Source organism: Pristis pectinata, chromosome 6, assembly GCF_009764475.1.
Source record: "Pristis pectinata isolate sPriPec2 chromosome 6, sPriPec2.1.pri, whole genome shotgun sequence".
Lineage (NCBI taxonomy): Eukaryota > Metazoa > Chordata > Chondrichthyes > Rhinopristiformes > Pristidae > Pristis > Pristis pectinata.
Genome location: NC_067410.1, coordinates 48600014 through 48623590, shown reverse-complemented (window position 1 = coordinate 48623590; position 23577 = coordinate 48600014). Strand labels below are relative to the sequence as shown.

Sequence of the window (23577 nt, the reverse complement as noted above, 5' to 3'; positions counted from 1 at the left end):
CCTGCCCCTAAATAGCTCAGATTCTGTTTTAGTATTCACTGCATAAATGCTGATACCTTTGGCTTCCTCCTTAGATCCCCACCATCACAGAAGCCAACTGTCAGCCAATTTCATTCACTCAAGTTCGATCAAGAAACAGCTGAAATCATTTGATACAGACAGCAAAGGCTATGGGACCAGCTAACATCTCAGCTGTAGTACTGAAGACCTGTGCCCTAGAACTAGCTGCATGTTGATCAAGCTAGTCAGTACACTGGCATTTATACAACAACGTGGAAAATTACCCAAGCATATCCTATTTACAGGAAGCAGGACAAATTCAATTGGCTAATTACTGCCTCAATTAATATTCGATATTTAATTTTTTGGACACAAGATTTAGATGTAACTCAATGTCCACGATGGGTGTATCTCGAACGTGAGTCAGTGCAAGGGTTTTCATTGGCTTCTATTTTAGGGGACTTGCTCCCCCTTTGCACTTACTAAACTGAATAAACAAATGATTAATCTAATAACTAAACACACAATACGAATATGGTTTCAATTTCGTAAATTTTTTGGATTGAATAAATTTATCTTATCAAGTCCTATTCTATCTAATTTTTTCTTTCAACCATCTAGAATTGATCTAGCTTTTCTTTTATGGAAAACGAAGGGAATAACATGTTTTCGTGATCTATTCATTGATAACTGTTTCTTGTCTTTTGAACAGTTGCCTAATAAATACAATTTGCCTAGATCACATTTTTTTTAGATATTTACAGATTAGAAACTTTTTAAATGTTACTCTACCTACTTTCCCGATACCACATCAAATTGAAATTACAGAAAAAATTTTAGGTTTTAACCCTTATCAGAAGGGCTTGATAGCAATAATCTATGATTTGATTATGAAAATACGTTTAGGGATACTGGATAATATTAAGAATGAATGGGAAAGAGAACTTCAGATACCTCTACCTATAGAGACATGGAAGAAAATTCTCCAATTAGTTAATACCTCTTCAATGTGTGCTAGACACTCTCTAATACAGTTTAAGGTGGTTCACAGGACCCATATGTCTAAGGATGAGCTAGCTTGTTTTTATACTCATATTAAATCCTATCTGTGATAGATGTATTCGGAGGTGGCTTCCCTGACACATATGTTTTGGTCCTGCCATCTTTTGGAAAAATATTGGAAAGACATTTTTGATATCATTCATGGTTATTGAGTATTGATTTACAACCACATCCTATTACTGCAATTTTTTGGGTGTACCAATGATGGATTCTGGCCATTTATCTGCCTCAGTTTGTCGTATTGATTGCATTTGCTCACATAATAGCCAGGAGATCCATTCTATTTAAATGGAAAGATCCTAAACCTCCTACTACAGTCCAATGGTTTTCCCAAACTATAACGTTTAAACTTAGAAAAAATTAGGAGTGGTACTATCGACCCTTCTGTTAATTTTGAAGAAACTTGGAGCCCATTTATCCAGCATTTTCATATGATGTAAGTTGACCTTTTCCGAACCCTTCTCAATAACTTTCTATTCAAATACAGAGGAGCGGAGTTAATGACATAATAATTTTCTTTTAATCGATGAAATACGACAGCCCAGTTTTTGCTTAGTTTTTGGTTAGTTTTTGTTTATTATTACCATTCATTTTGTTTTGTTACTTTTTTTTAGTTTGGGTTTTTTTTCTCATATAATCAAATTTCTTTTAAATCTTTTTCATGTTCAATTATTAAGAGATCGGGGGATTCAGATTACATATTTTACTCTTTGTGTTTGTATATGTTAACTTATTATTGTAATCCCGATCTCTTTATATCATGTATATAATTAATATTGTTATGTATATTGATTTGAAATTTAATAAAAAGATTGAAAAGAAGAATAAGTACTGCCTAATCACTCTACTCTCATTCATCAGCAAAAGTTAATTAAACTCTTGCTATTTGTTTCCTGGCTTGCTGTTAATACTCTTTAAAAAGATTGGGTGCCCTCTCTTCATATTCAGTCCCTTGGGGAAAAGAATGAGTTGCTTTCACTCCAGTTCTGAATGGTGGAAGACACCTTACTGCAAATTCTTTCATCACAGGACTGTCGTTGTACGCCAGCTATCATACAGTCCTGACGGAGCAAGGTCTTGGAGATCTTTTCCCACTGTAACAATATTATATAAGTGAAAGCTAACTGAACAAAGACCTTTAACAGTGGAAGGAAGCCTCTTTTTAAGGAGAAGTAGTGTTAGACACCCATACAATGGTAGTTAACTTAGTAATACCTGATAGGGCAATGTTTCATTCAGTGACATCATCAAAATGCTGTGTAACATTTAATCTAATATCCTCAGAAATTTAAGAAAGCTATACTTCTGTCCCTGTAGTCAAAAATCAGAAGCAATCTGGCATTATATCACTGATTTGAAGAGTTTGACATGACATTGTAATTTGGGATATTCCAAGAGCACATGTTGAGGAGTCGGATTGTTTATTGGTTCAAAGCTGAACCCACTCAGACTAAGCTTTTTAAATACACAGGAACACACTTTCAATAAGGCATGTAAAAATGTTATTGCTATTAAATGGCATTGAAAAGTGCAAGGGAATTCCATTTAGTGCATAGAGTAAATATGTATGTGCATTCTGTACGTAAGCTAATGGGTCAGTAATGGTGGTGTCGTCTTCACAAGTCTGGATCACATGAACATCCAATGTGGGAAACCTTGTAATCATTGCCAGGGCAATCATTCAGCTCTGCTGTGTCCATTCAGGACAGTTCACCGTTTCAATTGTAACAAAATGGGCACAAAGCATGAGACTGCAAAGGCAGATAAAACACAATGAGTACAGATAATACCAGTCCAGCAGAATCGTAACAAAGGGAAATCACACTTTGCACAATTTTGAAATAAATGGAGAGCATAAGGAATGGACCTTAAGTGGAACGGATATCAATAAATAAACTAATATCTATAAGGATTTCAAGGCCATTTTCAGAGAGATAGCCAAAATTTAGAAATGAATACAGACATGGTTACAGATTTGCTTGGTCATGGGGAGAGACACATATCATCAAAAGTTCAACAGGTTCCCATCAACCAGCAGCAACATGATACTACACACATGTTCAGAAGAAACACTGTAGACACTGGAACAGCTGATGTGCATTGTTCTTCATAGGATCAGGATATGAAATTGATCCTGGCAGAAACACCACGGGCCACTACTGCTGAGAAGTCAAAAGCTTCAATCAACACAGGTGTGTAGTCTTGCTACAGTACATCTGGTTGGGACACAATTCTATGGACCTTATCAAGGATTCCTACAGTGATATCGAAGGGGATGAAGTTCACATTCATATCTGGCTAGAATTTGATACAATGCTTATCCAGATAATTGCCCTTTGCTTTTAAAACCCAAGTAAAAAAAGAACTGAAGAAGTTAGAATGCCTTGTTAGTGGAGGTGCAGCTGGGTGACTGGGCAACACCAATGATAATCATTCCAAAGTCTTTCATATCTGTCATATATATAAGGTCAGCAAACAGAGCAGTGAATGATGCAATGTATTACCTGCCAGGATTTGTATGCAGAGTTAGCTGGGGAGTGGTTCAGAGCAAGCTCTACCTTTCTCATGCATATGCTGAGCCCAATGTGGACTGGAGAACCTAAGCTACTTGACAGTGAATACTCAAAAAGGCCCGAATGTATACAGAAAATTAGCATACGCAGTCAAATTGGACCCTGAAACCTTACGGGCTTCTGCAGGGCACTCCACAGTGTTTCTGTAATTATGACTAAGTGGTGACACCATAGCCAACACAGGATTACATTGTGCTATACTTTATGTAAACAAACTTTTCTCTATACTCTGGAGAACATATGAATAAACAGCCATGTTCTGTGTAAGTTCTCAAGGCCTCCACAACTCTGTTCAACCATTCAAAGCAGTTGCAGACTCTACACTTGTGATGAGGATGGGATAATACAATTCCCTAAGCCATGGAATGAGAGACCGAATGGTTTAGAACCCAGAACTCTTGCAAGATTGTAAAAGTAGTCAATAAAAAAGACTGAAGCCCAAAATCACATCACGTATGCAATAAGTGACAACAACTTCTCAATTAGAACTGAAGAAATTGCGATATGTCATTCTAAGGCAGGTACATGAATATGAGAGGGACAAATCTTATTATCATTATGAGCAAGAACATCTGAACTTTCACCACAGAAGAAAGAACTGTCTGCAATCAAGAGTGTGTTAAGTGTAGATGTGGAAGTTCTTTCTGGAGCTTTTCAAGAGTGAACCTTAAGTGAGTTCCATGCCCAGAATCTTGCCCTACTACATGTGGTTGGTGGCATGTGAGTTTGCATACTGCCTTGGAGTTAACCAAGATTTTGGACATGTATAAACAAATTGCACAAGCTTGTAGGGGTCAAACACTGAGGATGCCACCTCAGACATGGAAATATCCTGTGAGGCCTTTCCAAAGGGTTCATACTGACCTCTGCCAAATGGAATCAGACAACTTCTTCATGTTAACACACAGCCACCTCATGTGGTTGGAAGTGTGACCAGTAGGAATCTGGACCATTAGTGAGAGGACCTTTGATGGATTTGCCAAACTAATATCCAACAATAGACCACAGCTGATTTAGGAAATACACACACAATAAGTACATAAAAGACAGTCTCACATCTCCATATCACCCAACCATATTTGTATGTTTGGACCTTGAAGGAGCTTAAAAGAAACAACAGACAGAGAACAAGTTGGATAGGTCCATACGGCATAGAACTGCAATCTTACTAGTGATGTACAGGGCACTCTAGTCCTCCCTGACTGAGGTGCTGGTGAACTGTTTGCTCAAAACAAGGGTAAGCTTTGTGCAACCAAACCTAGAGGGAGAATGGAGGAAAGGAAGTCGAGCCAAAGAAGACAATTCCACCCCAGACAGAAAGAAAAATGGCTTTGAGAGGATAAAAAACATGTGAGCATTTAGATCTCCTGACCAGGCATGGACATCAAGATGGGATTTGGGAGAAGTCATTGAGGAGTATTTAATGACAGTCAACATAAAGTTCGGGAAGTTTTATGTAGATTCTTCTCTATTTGCATGACTCTAAATGTAAGAGTTGATGGCATACTCAGTTGGATATTGCAAGATGTGATAGAAGAGCATGTCACAGTAAAAATACAAGGAAGACGCAGACAAAGTAGAGATACGGGGCCCCGCAGTGAATCCTAAAGTAGGTGGTCAGTCAGCATTCAGAGTAAACACCAGAGAGACCTCAGCCTCAACGGCATGGCTAAGAATGTTCCAAACAGTGAGAAGACCTGTGTTGTGGCTGAACCCGTAAATTTATAAAGGTAGATATGTGAATATCTGTAACTGTTTTTGTTCTTTTTTGTAGAGGGGAGCAGTGTAAAATATGCAGTATTGGTTTAAAGGGGATAATTGTTGCTTTAAGTACAGTGTTTAGTGGTTGATTGCTGCCTGGTTGCAACGTTGTTTGTAGAAGCTTCCAGAGTTAGTCTGGTGGGGCTATTTAAATAAATGGTCATTGTCTGTAGGCACTCGTGAATCTTGATAAATCTGTTCGACACTTCAGTATAATCAAACAGCAAATCCAGATGCATCAGATTCAATCTGAGAGAAACTGCAGAAAGAGATATAATTAAGTCCTGCTGTTAAATTCTCTAGATAGTCTACATCCTTCCCGTTGCCATGTTTATGGAGTCCACACAATGCCTCCTGTAAATATCAAGGATATCTTTATTTTCTAATTTGTTACTCACCCATCACATGACACAAAATATTTCTTTACAGCTTCAATAATTTTTTCTAATCAAGTTAGAACAAAACAAAATTATGTAGAATATAACAAGGTAAGCCTTTGCATCACCACTCATCATAACTTCTACCACCCTCCTCTAATCTTCAACACTATGTCACCACACAAACTCATATAGCAATAATGCATTTGGAAACAGCGTTGCTTTAAATGTTATAAATAATGAAGTGAATACGTTATCATAAGCACCTTGGGATGAAATGACAAGAGATTACTTGGAAAAACCTGTAGTCCATGTGTACAGATGTGCTAGAAGTGCTATTTAGCACTTGGATAGGTACATGGACAGGCGGGGCTTCGAGGGATAAGGGCCGAATGCAGGAAATTGGGGCCACAAGAGATATATCAGATGCTGGAATCTAGAGCAACACACACAAAATGCTGGAGGAACTCAGCAGGTCAGGCAGCATCTATGGAGGAAAATAAACAGTCGACGTTTTGGGTCGAGACCCTTCATCAAGTCAGGTCAATATTCTCAACCTGAAACGTCGACTGTTTATTTCTCTTCATAGATGCTGCCTGACCTGTTGAGTTCCTCCAGCATTTTGTGTGTGTTGCTGCAGGAAATTGGGAGTAGCTGAGTGGGCACTGTGGTCAGCATGGACTCATTTGGCCAAAGGGCCTGTATCCATGCTGTATTGCTCCATGACTCTATACAGTGATGAAAAAGAGACATTTTAGGTCTTAATTAAGCTTGGACCAGAAACAAAGAGCTTCAGAACCTGCCTCTGTCTTTATACCATTGCCAGGTTGTTCTCCACTTTCAACCCATTCATGTACTATAAATCAATGTTCAAATATAGCAACATAACCTCTGAGATGATCCAACGTAGAAGTAGTTACTGACCTCCAGGAAGTGATTAAAGAGAAACTCCAGTTTCATTTTGTAGGGTTCTATGGCTGAGGGAACCTTCCTCAGCCAGCATTCAATAAACGGTTTAAGTCCTAAAATGCTGGGCTCCAGGTAGACCATTCCACAGCGAGAGACAGTGGCAGGAGAGGCCACCGCCAGGTCCTGCACCTCAAACATCATTGTCATCACCTCAAAAAGAAAAAAAGGGTCATCAATGTCAAATCACTTTCATATCAATCTCTGATCTTAAAACACAGATCGCAGGGAGGAGCTTTACAATTAACCTCTAGAAAAGAATCCCTGGTGGTGAACGTTCAAAATACTTAGCAGGTCAGGCAGCATCTGTGAAGATGGGAATAATATTTAGGTTGACACCCATTTGTTGTAACAGGAAGTTGTTTCAAGTGTAAAGTTTGAGGAGGAAGACAGTCAACAAAGGGAGAGAAAAAAATCACCACATTAACAAGAAGAAAAATGGAATGATCTACAGAGTACTTAGGTGGAGGCAAGAGAGAACTAAACTGTAGATGCAATAAAGGGGAGAGAATTAAAGTAATTCAAATTTATTTGAAAGCAGATGATATGAATGATTATAACAGAATGGCAGAGGGATGGAAAAGTCTGGCATATCGAGCACACTGAAAAATTTCCAATTGCCTGGGGAATATGCACAGAGAAAGATGTAGATAGAGAGCATGGGTGCAAACTATCCTGCTGGTTATGTTTATTGTCAGCTCCCTACTAATAGCACTACTCCAAAGTCTGTCCCAATCCAATTGTACATGTCCTAAATTACAAGCACTCAAGCTAGAGAGTTGAAGAGCTCATAGTTTTTTAAAACTGAAATGTTTTGACAGCAATAAAAGTACATTCTGATCACTAAGAGAGATCAGATTTATCTTCTAAATGGCATATTTTGCAATGAAGTGCAAGAGCAGAGAGACTTGATGGTGGCAGAACAAGTTGAGAAGGCTGATAAAAGGCAAATTGAATCCTTGGATTTTATAAATAGGTCTACAGTGGATGCCATCTCTCTGATCCTATACTCATCTCTGGAGCATCTGGACAGTAAAGACGCCTACACTAGATTATTGTTTGTTGACTACAGCTCTGCCTTCCATACTATAATTCCAGGCAAACTCATCACCAAACTCCGAGACCTGGTACTCAACACCTCCCTCTGCAACTGGATCCTTGACTTTCTGACCAACAGACTGCAATCAGTGAGGATAGGCAGCGATACCTCCAGCATAATTATTCTCAACACTGGTGCCCCACAAGGCTGCGTCCTCAGCCCTCTACTCTAATCCCTATATACTCAGGACTGCGTGGCCAGATTCTGCTTTAACTCCATCTACAAGTTTACAGATGATATTCTGGTTGCTGCTTGTGCCACGCACCAGTGAAGGTAAGAATAGGATGATTCGGCAGATGAATACGTAGCTAAGGAATTGGTGCAGGGGGCAGGGTTTCAGATTTGTTGATCATTGGGATCTCCTCTGGGGAAGGTACAACCTGTACTAAAGGGATGGGTTACACCTGAACTGGAGGACGACCAATATTCTTGTGGGCAGGTTTGCTAGAACTGTTGGGGAGGGTTTAAACTAGTTTGGCAGGGGGATGGGAACCAGAGTGATAGGTCAGAGGTTGGTGTATTTAGTGTACAAGTAGATGCAGAGTGTAGAAAGACTCTGAGGAAGGATAGGCATTTGAAAGGGCAAAATTGCAGTCAGTTGGATGGGCTGAAGTGTGTCTACTTTAATGTGAGAAGTATCAGGAACAAGGGTGGTGAACTTAGAGCACGGGTAAGTACGTGGAACTATGACATGGTGGCCATTACAGAGACTTGGCTGTCGTAAGGGTAGGAACGGCTGCTGGATATTCCGGGGTTTAGATGTTTCAAAAGGGACAGAGACGGAGGCGAAAGAGGTGGGGGAGTGGCTTTGCTGATCAGGGACAGTGTCACAGCTGTAGAAAGGGAGGATGTCCTGGAGGGATCGTCTACTGAGTCAGTGCGGGTGGAAGTCAGAAACAGGAAGGGAGCAATCACTCTATTGGGAGTATTCTACAGAGCCCCCCAATAGCAGCAGAGACGCTGAGGAGCAGATTGGGAGGCAGATTTTGGAGAGGTGCAAAAATAGCAGGGTTGTTGTCATTGGTGATTTCAACTTCCCTAATGTTGATTGGCACCTCCTTAGTGTAAAGGGGATAGATGGGACGGAGTTTGTTTGGTGTGACACAGTATGTGGACAGGCCGACTAGAGGAAAGGCCATTCTGGACCTGGTACTAGGCAGTGAGCCTGATCAGGCTTCAGATCTCTTGGTGGGAGAGCATTTTGGAGATAGTGACCATAACTCCTTGACCTTTACCATAGCCTTGGAGAGGGAGAGGAGCAGATGATATGGGAAAGTATTTAACTGGTGGAGGGGGAATTATGATGCTATTAGGCAGAAACTTGGGAGTGTAAATTGGGAACAAAAGTTCTTGGGGAAGTGCACAGTGGGAATGTGGAGGCTGTTTCGGGAGTACTTGCATGGGGTTCTGGATAGGTTTGTCCCATTGAGACAGGGTAAGGATGGGAGAGTGAAGGAACCATTGTTGACAAGAGACGTAGAATATCTTGTCAAGAGGAAGAAAGAAGCTGACCTGAGATTTAGAAAGCATGGATCAGACAGGGCCCTGGAGAGTTACAAGGTAGCCAGGAGGGAGCTTAAGAATGGATTTAGGAGAGCTAGAAGGGGGCATGAGAAGTCCTTGGCAAGTAGGATCAACGAAAACCCCAAAGCGCATGTGAAGAATAGGAGGATGATAAGAGTGAGGGTAGGACTGATCAGGGATAAAAGAGGAATCATGTGCCTGGAGTCGGAAGAGGTAGGGGAGGTCCTTAATGAATACTTTGCTTCAGTATTCACCAGTGACAGAGACCTTGACGTTTGTGAGGATGGCGTATGACAGGCTGATAGGCTAGGGCATGTCGATGTGAGGAAAGAGGATGTGCTGGAACTTTTGAAAAACATTAGGATAGATAAGTCACCGGGGCCGAATGGGATATATCCAAGGTTATTATGGGAAGTGAGGGAAGAGATTGCTGCACCTTTGGCAAGTATCTTTACATCCTCACTGGCCACAGGAGTAGTGCCAGATGATTGGAAGGTGGCAAATGTTGTTCCTTTGTTTAAGAAAGGAAGTAGGGATAACCCTGGGAATTACAGACGACTGTGTCTTATTTCAGTGGTTGGCAAATTGCTGGAGAAGATTCTTAGAGACAGGATTTATGGGCATTTGGAGAAGCATAGGCTGATTAGGGACAGTCAGCATGGCTTTGTGAGGGGCATGTCGTACCTCACGAGCCTGATTGAATTCTTTTGAGGAATGTAGAGCAGTGGATGTGGTGTACATGGGTTTTAGTCAGGCGTTTGATAATTTCCTCATGGAAGGCTCATTCAGCAAGTCAGGAGGCATGGGATCCAGGGAAACTTGGCTGTGTGGATTCAGAATTGGCTTGCTCATAGAAGACAGAGGGTGGTGTTAGACGGAGCGTATTCTGCCTGGAGGTCGGTCACCAGTGGTGTTCCACAAGGATCTGTGATGGGACCCCAGCTCTTTGTGACTTTTATGAAAGACTTGAATGAGGATGTGGAAGCGTGGGTTAGTAATTTGCAGATGACACGAAGGTTGGTGGTTGGTGGTGTTGTGGATAGTGTAGAAGGTTGCTGTAGGTTACAAGACATTGATAGGATGCAGAGCTGGGCTGAGAGGTGGCAGATGGAGTTCAACCCAGAACAGTATGAAATGATGCACTTTGGAAGATTGAACTTGAAGACAGAATACAGTTTAATGGCAGGACTCTTAGCAGTGTAAAGGAACAGAGGGATCTTGGGGTCCACATCCATAGATCCCTCAAGGTTGCCGCGCAGGTTAATAGGGTTGTTAAGAAGGCGTATGGTGTGTTGGCCTTCATTAGAACATAGAACAATTAAGCACAATTCAGGCCTTTTGGCCCACAAAGCTGTGCCGAACATGTCCCTACCCTAGAAATTACTAGGCTTACCCATAGCCCTCTATTTTACTCAGCTCCATATACCTATCTAACAGTCTCTTGAAAGACCCTATCATATCAGCCTCCACCACCATCTCCAGCAGCCCATTCCACGCACTCACCACTCTCTGAGTAAAAAACTTACCCCTGACATCTCCTCTATATCTACTCCCCAGCACTTTAAACCTATGTCCTCTTGTGGCCACCAATTCAGCCCTGGGGAAAAGCCTCTGACTATCTACCCTATCAATACCTCTCATCATGTTATACACTTCTATCAGGTCCCCCCTCATCCTCCGTCTCTCCAAGGAGAAAAGGCTGAGTTCCCTCAACCTGCTTTCATAAGGCATGCTCCGCATCCCAGGCAGCATCCTTGTAAATCTCCTCTGCACCCTCTCTATGGCTTCCACATCTTTCCTGTAGTGAGGCGACCAGAACTGAGCACAGTACTCCAAGTGGGGTCTGACCAGGGACCTATGTAGCTGCAACAATATCTCCCGGCTCCTAAATTCAATTCCCCAATTGATGAAGGACAATACACCATATTAGTCAGGGTATTGAGTTCAAGAGCCGTGAGGTAATGTTGCAGCTCTATAGAACTCTGGTTAGACCACTCTTGGAGTATTGTGTTCAGTTCTGGTCGCCTCATTACAGGAAGGATGTGAAAGCTTTAGAGAGGGTGCAGAGGAGATTTACCAGGATGCTGCCTGCATTGGAGAGCATGTTTTATGAGGATAGGTTGAGTGAGCTAGGGCTTTTCTCTTTGGAGAAGAGGAGGATGAGAGGTGACTTGATAGAGGTGTACAAGACGATAAGAGGCATAGATTGAGTGGACAGTCAGAGACTTTGTCACAGGGCGACAATGGCTAACGTGAGGGGGCATAATTTTAAGGTGATTGGAGGAAGATATAAGGCGGATGTCCGGGGTAAGTTTTTTTACACAGAGAGTGGTGGGTGCGTGGAACGCACTGACGGTAGAGGTTGTAGGGGCAGATACATTAGGAACATTTAAGAGACTCTTATAGACATATGAGTGATAGAGAAATGGAGGGCTATGTGGGAGGGAAGGGTTAGATAGATGTTAGAGCATGATAAAATGTTGGCACAACATTGTGGGCCGAAGGGCCTGTACTGTGCTATAATGTTCTATGTTCTATCTCAAATAACGATGAGTCAGAGTACAGGAAGGAGATAGAGAGCTAAGTGACATGGTGTCATGACAACAACCTTCTCCCCAATGTCAGCAAAACAAAAGAGCTGGTCATTGACTTCAGTAAAGGGGGCGGTGTACATGCACCTGTCTACGTCAATTGTGCTGAGGTCGAGAGGGTTGAGAGCTTCAAGTTCCTTGGAGTGAACATCACCAATAGCCTGTCCTGGTCCAACCACGTAGACGCCACAGCCAAGAAAGTTCACCAGCCTCTACTTCCTCAGGAAGCTAAAGAAATTTGGCATGTCCCCTTTGAAACTCACCAACTTTTATCACTGCACCATAGAAAGCATCCTATCTGCATGCATCACGGCTTGGTATGGCAACTGCTCTGCCCAGGACCACAAGAAACTGCAGAGAATTGTGGACACAGCCCAGCACATCACAGAAACCAGCTTCCCCTCCATGGACTCTGTCTATACTTCTTGCTGCCTTGGTGAAGCAGCCAGCATAATCAAAGACCCCACCCACCTGGTCATTCTCCCAAAGGGCAGAAGATACAGGAGCCTGAGGGCATATACCACCAGGCTCAAGGACAGCTCCTATCCCATTGTTATAAGACTATTGAATGGTTCCCTTATATGATGAGATGGACTCTTGTCCTCACAATCTACTTTGTTATGACCTTGCACCTTATTGTCTACCTGCACAGCATTTTCTCTGTAACTGTGACACTTTACTCTGTATCCTGTTATTGTTTTTACCCTGTACTACCTCAATGCACTGTAGTACATTGAATTGATCTATACAAACGATATGCAAGACAAGTTTTTCACTGTACCTTGGTACGTGACAATAATAAACCAATACCAATACCAATAAATAGAGGCACAGAGGCAAGTTTTGTTAAACAGTAAATTTTAGACAACTCAGCAAATCAGTCAACATCTGTGGAGAGAGAAATAGAGTTAACTTTTTATTTCGAAGGCCTTTCATCAGAATTGGAAAATGTTAGAGATATAACAGGCAGTAATAGTGGAGAGTTATGCTTCAGGTTGATGAATCTTTTATAGGAACTGGAAAAAGTTGAGACTTAACAACTAATAGGCAAATCCAAAGTCAAGAAGAGTAGGAAAGGAAAGAGTGTAAGAAGCAAGGGGAACGGAGGGGATGGGTGGGTGGGGTGCAAGGCGGAGAGGGCTTGGAAGGCTAATGGAATCATAGTGCAAGTGAAAAGAAAGTGGCAATGGGACAAGGAAAGAAACAAAGATGCCCAAGAGGAGCTTTAAATGTTATTATAAAGTCTCAGTAGGAGCATTGTTACCGATTTTGGGGACATCATTTTGGGAATGGTAAAGGCCTAAGAGAGGGTGTGAAGAACATGGTCATGGTCTGTATGGACACATTTGCTCACTTTGATTAACATTCTGCCTACCTATGCTGAAAATATTGTTGTAATGGCTTGCAATGGATCTCATGATATTTCTGTGATCACAGTCAGTGGGTGTATGAGAACAGTTACTTCATCACACATTCACTGCTGTTGCTCAACATTTTGTTTTAAGATGGTGACTCCCAGGAACAATGCCTGCATGCAGCTGAACCATGCCATACACGGCTGCACCCCCAAAAAGGAATTTTCACGGCTGTCCTTGCCAACACCATCTGCTTACGCTTACTTGTGAAGTGTGAATCACTAGGTGAAAACCCAACTGTCTGCTTATTGGTCCCATGTAATATACGATTATCTGAGCAGGTGCGTGATAGATGAGATATCTCTGATGGTGCTCTCTCTGAATGCATCAATTCCTCCAAGGATTTATCAACCACAAGGTCAATAGACTCCTACTTTACATCAGGTTGGAGAGGAATGATACAACTTGGTACTGCTAAGGGAAGAATGTCATAATTTATCATCATGAAGATGGTCATATTTCATTTGTTTTTGAAATTAAACCAACATGACTATCTCACTGTGTGTTTCGATGTACATGTGACTAATAAAGAAACCTTGTCTTATCTTATCTCATATATGACATGCATAGCTGATATTTAATTGCATCACCAGTCTCCCAATCTCCAACACAATAGTTCCAAAACTTCCTCCCCTGTAGTTATTAGCTGTGATAAATGAGGAGTACTATCACAAGTCTTCTTCCCATCCCAGTGCATCTCTACTGCAGCAAGTGAAGGAAATAACCTCTGAATGACTGTGAAGCAAAAAATTGCAGCAGCTGGAAACCTGAAATAAAAACAGAAAATGCTGGAAAAACTGGAGACAGAAACAATGTTAACGTTTCAGGTCAATAACCTTTCATCAGAACTCATGAAAGGCTCCAATGGAAAGTCACCAGCCTGAGACATTAACCCTATTTCTTCCTCCACAGATGCTACCTGACCTGTTGCATATTTCTAGTATTTTCTGTTTTTATTCCTGAGTGACTGAATTAGAATATGGTTACAGCAGTACATTTGATGAAAACAACCATCAGTGACAGGATGAGAGTGGGTGGCAGTGTTGCATGGATAGTTTGCATGGAAAAAGAGGAGGTATAATGAAAATAACAATGGTGTGCTTATTAGATAGGGAGTGATGTGATGAAGTGAGCTAACAGGGCACTGTGGGAAAGTAGGCTGATCCACATACCACTATGTGGGAAACTGAACAACTGCATCTACTATTCTCAATCTGGTTAGGTTATTGATGCACTTGCTGAACTGAATGCTTCTTCGAGGTCCTCTTCATTCACCTTCAGCCATGCCTTCTTTCTGACAACAGCACATATCCTCCTCTGTTGCAGGGGCATGATATTTCACTCTGCTACCTCACTTACACCTGTAATATATCAAGCTTTGCACTGTGAAATTCAAGTTGCAGCCCTTGAGCATCCAGAATCCACCTGAACCATCTTTCTTTTTAGCTGTTAACTCTTGATGCTTGTAAATTTCAAACTGATATTGCAATTGCTCTGTAGGTCCTTACCATGCAGGTTGTGCAATGATGAAGTTATACAGCCACAGATAGATGCAATGGGTTTACTTTCCCAGTCTTCCAGGATGCTCCATCCCCACCACTGCCCCAATGACCCTCCAAATTAATATCAAGGTCTTGCGGTATTTGTTACTGGGCCCCATAACTAGTTGATTGCTGAGCTCTTGTGGTTTCCCCACAATTTTCATCATTCTTCACGTTTACCTACCTCAGTGAGTTTGATTATTTCTCCAGAGCTGAGGCATAGCTTTTTGTTATCATCCAGGACAGTGTTCATGTTTTCAATCCATACAGCATCCACTGGCCCATCAAACATGTACCATTTTTTTCACTTGGTCAGTGGCTGCTGCTCCAACACGAATTAATGATGATAAAATGCCATCCGTCCTGCAAAAAGACAAAGAACAGTGTGTGTAGCGCTTGGGTCCTCTTCTAAATGACATATACTGAAAAGCACTACAATTATTAGCGATGTTTACTTTCTTCATAATGCTCTCTTTTTAAAAATTTTTGATAATTTTCTTCATAAACCAGTACAATTCTGAGGGAGTGTTGCATTGTAGGAGATTTGATCTCTTGGATAAGACATTAAGCTAAAGCTCTGTCTCACATAAGATAAATATTCTGCAGCACTACTGGAAAGAGAGGAGTTCCTTTTTCTTGGCCAATATTTCCATCAACCAACATCACTAACTTTGTTTATCTGGTCATAATTATGTTGCTGTTTGCTAGTTACTTGATTGTTTTCCCTATATTACAGCTGTGATTACACCTCACCAGGTAACTAATTAGCTCTTAACTGTGGACAACCTGACTTGATGAAAGGCCCTGTGATAAATGCAAAATCTGAGATCAAGAGTAATAATACCTTAAGTGTAAGTTGATCAATACAGTTTTATTAAATGAATTCTGCAACAGTATATATAATTCTTGCACTAGCAAGATTTCTAAACGTTGCATTTGTTGCAACATTGCCATTCTGCTGAGTGTGTGTGTGTGTGTGTGTGTGTGTGTGAGAGTGAGTGTGGACACAATGCTGTGTCTCTAAATACAAAGCAATGTTACACTGTAGTAAGGACTTAAAATGAACCAACTGTACTTACCACTCATGAGTTAAAAGATCAAATTCCCCATACAGCTGACCCATGTGTGATAGATTTGGGGTTGAGAATAAATACGGAGACTTTTTCGTTACTTTTCGCTGCTGACTGACATTTTTCCCCTTTAAAGCTGTCAGTGCTTCTGCTAAGACTTCATAACACTAGGCAAAGGGAACAAGTTAGATTTACCACCTCAATATTTTAAAGGAATTCTACTATTCCTGTAGTAAAATAAATGTCAATTTATGCTGATTATGAAGTGATAGCATTAATTAACATTGGTTTTAATGCCAGCATATTGCTGAAGGAAAGTATTGTTTTTTATTATTATTACATTTGCTACCACAATTATGGCAGGTTTGATATTGTACTATATCTTGGAGTTAAAAATAGTGCAACCTGATTACTCATGGATTCATTTGGCTTTTAAATAATCAACTATATTTGTAGTTTGGTGCCAATATAACATGATAAGTGTTCATTGTATTTTGTTATATGCTCAATAACTAGATCTTTACCCTAGAACAGTATGAAGCCGTTTGTTCTCTTAGGATGCCATATGTTCCCTTATGTTTTGTGAGGGCAAGTTTCATGCTCCACTTTCGTCTCCTATCAGATTCCATCATCCGTAGCCCTTTGTTGCCTCCACCTATCACTTCCCAGTTTCTGTCGCTATTTCTACTCTTCCGTCCTCACCGGGATCCACCTATTGCTTGCCAGCTCTTGCCCCACCCCTTCCCTTCACCTCTTTCTACTGGCTATCACCTCTATTCTTTCAGTGCAGATAAAGGGTCCCAACCCAAAACGTCTGCTGTCCATTTCCTTCTACAGGTGCTGCCTAACCTGCTGAGTTCTTCCAGCAGTTTGTTTTTTGCACCAGATTCCAGCATCTGCAGTCTCTTGTGTCTCAAGTTTCAAGGTGCTGCAGTAGGAATCATGCTCAGAACATAGGATTTGTCATTTGCCAACAATGAAACACCAATTTCTTGGGATTCAGATCGATATATGATATTTTTATTGTAGATAGAGATATAAATTTCATGTCATATAAGTTAGTGATAATAAATCTGATTCTGATTCTGACTGAATGAGGAAATAGGATCTGGTGAGGCATGTAAAATTAGTAAGATGTTGCAGAGTGACTTTACAGGTCCACTACCCAAAGCAAGGAGAAATATCTGATGGTATAACCACTCAATTTTAAAGAGTTGTACCGGTCTAGTCCAAAGATAAGTTCTGATTACTTAAGTCAGGAAGGGAATGTATGATGGTGTATGTTTTGAAATTAAACATATTACATTAGCTATGAATATTAAGCTATGTCTTCCTAATTATTTTGCCTCCTTCATTAGCAGGTACAGCTTTTAGTATAAGAGTAAAGAGGTAAATGAAGGGAACATATAGATTGGGGAGGGAGCAAGTGGAAAAAAAGATGAAAGAAAAGATTAGCATAGTGCATGGGCATGGGGCATTTCTTAAAAGAAACAAATTGATATTGAGGCAATGAAAGGGCATGATGAGATAATGAAGAAAAAGTTGGAAAAAATATAAATTTAAACAAGGAGAAACAAATAAAAAGTTTGAACAGAAAAAACATACCATCCCTGCCTACCTCAGTAATGTCCACTATCCCTCTGAGATCCAGTTAAAATAACGCCCCTCCACCACTACCCTCTATGACTTTCTATGACCAAGCCAATCTTGAATCCAACCTACCAATTCACCATGGATCCCATCTTGTTACACAGTCTCAGATAATAAGCTTCCAGAGCAATGGAATCAGAAATGCCATGGCAAGTGTACTCATGCTTATCTGCCCAAGAAGAGCTCAGAAATGAGGAATTATCTCTTGGAAACCCAGACAAAGTTATGAAAGATTGCCCAAGAATTTTGAAAAGTATCCAAATATTTTAGATATTTTTTAGATACTTTTTAGATATACGGGATGGATTTCAGTATTGCAAACTTAAAGTTGAGGAACAATCCAATCGTAATTTTGTCTCATGCAAGTTCACAGTCATATCTGAATCTGGCATCAGAAGAGGATATAGAAGACCCCAATTAAGTATGTACCAGTGGGAATGCTTTATATTGAGCATGTGGCATACTTAGGAAAACAAGTATACCATATATACAATAGATGAACTTGTGGGAATAGTGGTTATCCCATGTCTGTGAGGTGTATGCAGAAATAGTGACAATGGGATATGACCTGATATTTGGTTGTACTTCTTTAAAGACATGCTGTAATGCTGTCTTAAGTGGTAAGGTGAATAGCACAGAATACAGCCCACAACCACCATTGGGCTAAAGGCAAGAAGTAGTCTCAAACATCTTATAATTCCAGTGATGGTTTGATGGCTAAAGTTGGCAGATTATGATTCTATTATAGAAGTAGTATTTAAACAGGATATGTCCTACCTTTGTCTTTCCAGATCCTGAAGGACCAACTAACATCAGTCCATGCCGGACAACTGTGGTTTCATATAACTGAATGCACTTGGTCACAAAGCCTGTAGAAGTAAGAGACCATAATTATTAATATAATGTTCTCAAGGAATTTTAAGGCTGTAAGTCAATGACAATACATGGGTAGGTTTGTGGCTTTCTGCTACCAACTGAGAGGTTTGCCAGTGGGATTATGACAAATTTAAATTGCACCATGCACAATCTTGGATTTACTTAAGATGATTTGTTGGAAAATCAAATATTGCATGCAGTGGGCAAGGACTCCAGCTGAAAGCACAAGGTGGAAAATGAGATTTCATGACTTCCTGAGTAAGTTTACAGAACTCATTTTTATTACCTCAAACATCTCATACATTATAACTGATAAATTACTGTTTTTTATAAAAAGTGTACAATATTCAGTTCATTATTCTTAACCTTATTTTAAATAATTTATTGCTTCCACTAAATAGAAAGTAAAGATCTGTAATAAAGATTTTGTTTGCCAAGGTTACTAAGAGTAATTTCATGATTTTAGTTTATTATATACAAGTCATTCAATCTGCTTTCACAATTCCTTTCTCCTAATACCATTTGCTTTCGAAGAAGTTCCACTGGATTTATTCAATTGAAAATACAGGAATGTAATTTTTATCTACTGACAACTTCAGGTAGATAAAGGTTACATAGTATCTGGTGTAGTGCATTATAGACCAGCAAGGTCAGATTTTTGACTGTGTCCATGAACAATATGCTCAAATTAGCTGGTTTGCAATGGGCCTCAGCCTCTTTGAGCTGTGACAGTGGGATGAACAAGCCAGCACGAATCGAGATCAGGTGAGTCCTGGGTGGTCTCAGCACCGATATCTTTCTTGCTTGAGAAACCTTTCAACATCCTCACCTGAAGGACAGCATCAAGGTGAGGTATTGGTATATGGTCTGCACCTATGTAATAGCCAGTGCTTACAGTAAGGCCAGAGAACAAAATGCAGTTGAGTTCTGAAGTCCCAATGAAGGTTTTACATTACGCTCTGCAATACAGCAGTGAAATCAAGAATGTAGACCTGAGTAAGGCTTTTGGGAATAGGGATGTTAAGGGATAATCAGGACAATACTGCAGGTAACAATAGGAATCACTATTTCAATTTGGTACTTACCGGTGAGATAGGACAGGTTGATGATGTTGCATCATGAGATGGTGAATGAGTGCATTTAAAATGGAAAAAAGGGAATACATTAAATAAACTAATCAATCTCAAAGAGGATAAAATTCTTGGTCCAGGTGGATTGTATCCACGTATTTTAGAATCTATAAACAAGATAGCACAGGCAATGCTAAGTATATTTAACAACGTGTTAGAAAAAATGCAAAATCAAAGAACTGGTGGATAACGAACATAATGTTCCTAAAATTCCATTGCAGTTATTTTAACTACACACACCGGAACGAGCGAAGAAGTAAAACGGGTGGTAAAATCATGATCATTGTATGATAGGTTAGTTCTCTACCATTTAGTTGGTAAAAGCCATTATATAAAATTAAAACTGAAGTGATCTGGTTGCTCTGTCATCAGCTGTTACTTATTTCTTATTAGTCGCATTTCCTACAGATACAACTTGCACATGACCAGTTTTTTAATGTTGATTGAAAACTTAACAATAAAGTGATTGAGACCACCTTTCCTTTCAATTCCCTTTGCCAGTTTAACACTTCTGAAGCCATATTTTCGGGTGCAAAGCTTAGAAAAGTTAAACATAGATGATATATGCTCAACAAAATCTCCTCACTACAAATTATAGATGAGTGAAACTGATCTATAATCATCAGAAAATGAACCCACTATTGGAAATCAGAAGTACTTTAAATATTCTGGGTGGAACAAGTAAAGATGAAAGATCCCAAGAGATCTTATGTGTTGCTTGCCCAGCTTAAAGGTTGAGGATATTTCCTCAAGCCAGCGTAAGAACTTAGAGTGGGAACAAGAGGATCAGGTATCATGGTGCACATACCAATGCCTCTGATACATCTGATATAATGTCTTCCTTGATCCTTAGTCAAGGAATTGAGTTGACAGGGCTCTCAATCTTGTCCACCCTATTTCTCATACTTCTTTCCTTCACCTTCTTCTCAGAACCAGAAGGTACCCTTCATCCTCACTTTCCACCTCAACTTAGTGTCCTGTGCAATTTCTGATGCACCCAACCTGGTGCCACAGACAAATCCTTCTTTCCCCTTCTCCTTTTCAGCATTCTAAAGGATCATTCTCTCAAGGATACTCTGGCCTTTTCCTTTATCTCCACCAAAGTTCACTCCCATTTCCATGATACCTCCTTATGTATCCAGGAGGTGCAATATCTGTCCCTTTATTTCCTTCTTTCCTCTGTTTAGAACACCAAACACTCTTTTCAGGTGCAAGTGACTTCTTTCATTTCAGCATGCAATATTTGCCACTAACAACATGAGAGATGGAATGTTGGTCAGGTGGCCACTTTGATGTACACTCTGCTCAGCTGTCAAGCATGACTCTGAGTTTCCAGGTGCTGTCACTTTAATTCTTTGTTACACTTCCACTCTGACTTCTCTGTCCTTGATCTTCATTGCTGTCCAAATGAAGCTTGAGGAACAGCACCTCATCTTCCGACTAGGCACATGACAGCCTTCTGGACTTGATGCTAAGTTCACCAATTTCAGATAATCAGCAGTTCCTGTAGTTTTATTTTGGATTTCCAGAATTCACAGTATTTTTCTTTGTCAATTTCAGGTAAAGGTTTTCTTCCATTTAAACCTCCTCTTTTGTTTGTTTTTAATTTTTCCCCTTTCCATTCCCTTCATTACCTACTATCATCCCTATTTGTTATTTACTCTTTCTTGCTCTCCACCCTATTACAGACACTCCATTTGGTTCTTACTTCTCCTTTTCCTTTCTTTGTAATTTAAACTCATTTATCACAAACTTTTCCCAGTTCCAAACAATCCGAAACATTAACTCCATTTTCTCTGCAGAGATGCTGCCTGACAAAAGGCAACTAATAGATTTTGTCAAGATTTTCAAAATGTATTCAATAAAATGCCACAGAAGAGACAATTCACAAAATTAATGCTCGTGGGATTGAAGGTAATATATTAGACTAGACTGAGAATTTGTTAACAGACAGAAAATGGGGAAAATGAATATGTTGTCCATTTTGGAGGTAGGCAGACTACAACAAGTGGAGTATCACCACTATCAGTACTTAGGCCTCAGTTATTTATAATCTGTAACAATGACTTAGATGAAGAGACGGTATTGTATCTAAGCTTACTGGTAGTTTAAAACAAGAAGTAAGCTTTATCTGTTCAGAGAAAATAGGAATAAACAATTTATTTTTGGGCATTGGCAGGCTGTAGTGAATGAGGTAATGCAAGAATCAATGTTTGGGCTGCACCTACTTGCAACTTTTAACCAACGATCTGAATGAGGAGACTTGAGGATTTATTTCCAGGTTTGCTAATATCACAAATCTAAGGAAATCCAAGAGGTGCAACTAATACGTGATAAAGATCTCCTCCCCACCCAGGCACAAAATGTAGATGGGATGAAACTGATTTGTTATCATCAGAAAAGAGCCTAGAACCAGCTAATGGAAATCAGTACTGTGGACCCTCAGCAGCAGCAGAATCATATTCCATCAAAATCTGCAGCCAATGGAAGTAAAATCCTCCTTAAATAAGAACAAAACTTCATACAGCACTCTAGGTACAATTTCAACAAGCTCTGTACCTTTGAAGCAAGACTTCCATTCCCTTTGCAATAAAGGCTAATATTCCATTTGTCTTCCCATTTACGTGCTGTACATGCATGTTAATTTTCAAGTACAAGCACAACCAGATCCCTCCATGGGACAGCATTCTGTAGTCTCTCCATTTAAGCAGTACTTTGCTTCTCTCTTCCTCCTACCATTGTGGATACTCTCATATTTTTCACATCAAACTCCATCTGCCAACTTGTTGCCCACATGCCCATATGTGGAGGTGTCAGCCTTTGTGTCCTCCACATAGCTTGTTTACCCATCCATCTTTGTATGGTGAGTAAATTTGGCCACAATACACTCGGCTCCTTTATCTAAGTTGTTAGTTCAGTCTGTAAATAATTCAATACCCAGCATTGTGAAATCTTTGCTAGTTACAGTTCAGCAACTTGAAGATTAGCTATTTATCCTGAGTTTCAAAGTCAAAGTCAAAATCGAGTTTATTGTCATATGCACAAGTACATGTATGCACAGGTGCAATGAAAAGCTTACTTGCAGCAGCATCATAAGCACATAGCATAACATAAGCAGCATTCACAAGAAATTTTTACAAGAAAAAAACACAATTAGAAAAAAACCAGTCCATTTTAGTGCTTCTGTACCTCCTGCCTGATGGTAGCTGCAAAAAGATGGCATGGCCCAGATGGTGGGGATCTTTGATGATGGATGTTGCCTTCTTGAGCCAGCACCTCCTGTAGATACTACTGATGGTGGGGAAGGATGTGCCCATGATGTATTGGGCAGACTCCACTACTCACTACAGCTTCTTATGTTCCTGCTCATTCGAATTGGCGTACCAGACCATAATACAACCAGTCAGAATACTTTCAACCATACATCTGTAGAAGTTTGTTAGTGTTCGGTGACAAGTCAAACCTCCTTAACCTCTTAAGAAAGTAAAGATGTTGGCGTGCTTTCCTTATGATTGCATCTATGTGCTAGGCCCAGGACAGGTCATCCGATATGTTAACGCCCAGGAATTTAAAGCTGCTGACTCTCTCCTTCTGCTTTCTTTGAGTTAGCCAACTCTCTTTCTATTCTAACGTGCTACTCACAATGTCATGACTTCTTATGTGGTGCAGCAAAGCTATTATATGGTACTTTAATCAATGCCATTTTGAAATCCAAATACACTACATCTATTGGTTCCCCTTTATCCAATGGGCTTGTTACAACCTGAAATACTCTACTTGTTTACAATATCCTTTTCTAAATACTCTGCTACTTTTTTTAATATTGGGTTCCAGCATTTTCTCAATGATGGATGGTAAGCCTACTGGCTTATAGTTTACTGCACTCATTCTTTTTTGAATCAGGACATTAGTTTTGCAGTTTTGTAGTTTTGTAATCTGCTG

At 40.2% G+C, this 23577-nt stretch overlaps 1 protein-coding gene across 1 annotated transcript in view; it reads right to left on the bottom strand.

Annotated features, from left to right (window-relative positions):
- dnah1 (dynein, axonemal, heavy chain 1) overlaps positions 1–23577 on the bottom strand; it is a gene marked incomplete at its 5' end in the record, with an annotated part of 293077 nt that overhangs the window by 145867 nt on the left and 123633 nt on the right. The window contains 5 exon segments of the mRNA XM_052017691.1: positions 6698–6892; positions 15094–15213; positions 15215–15272; positions 15989–16146; positions 18407–18498. Of these exon segments, the coding sequence (XP_051873651.1) occupies positions 6698–6892; positions 15094–15213; positions 15215–15272; positions 15989–16146; positions 18407–18498 (623 nt within the window).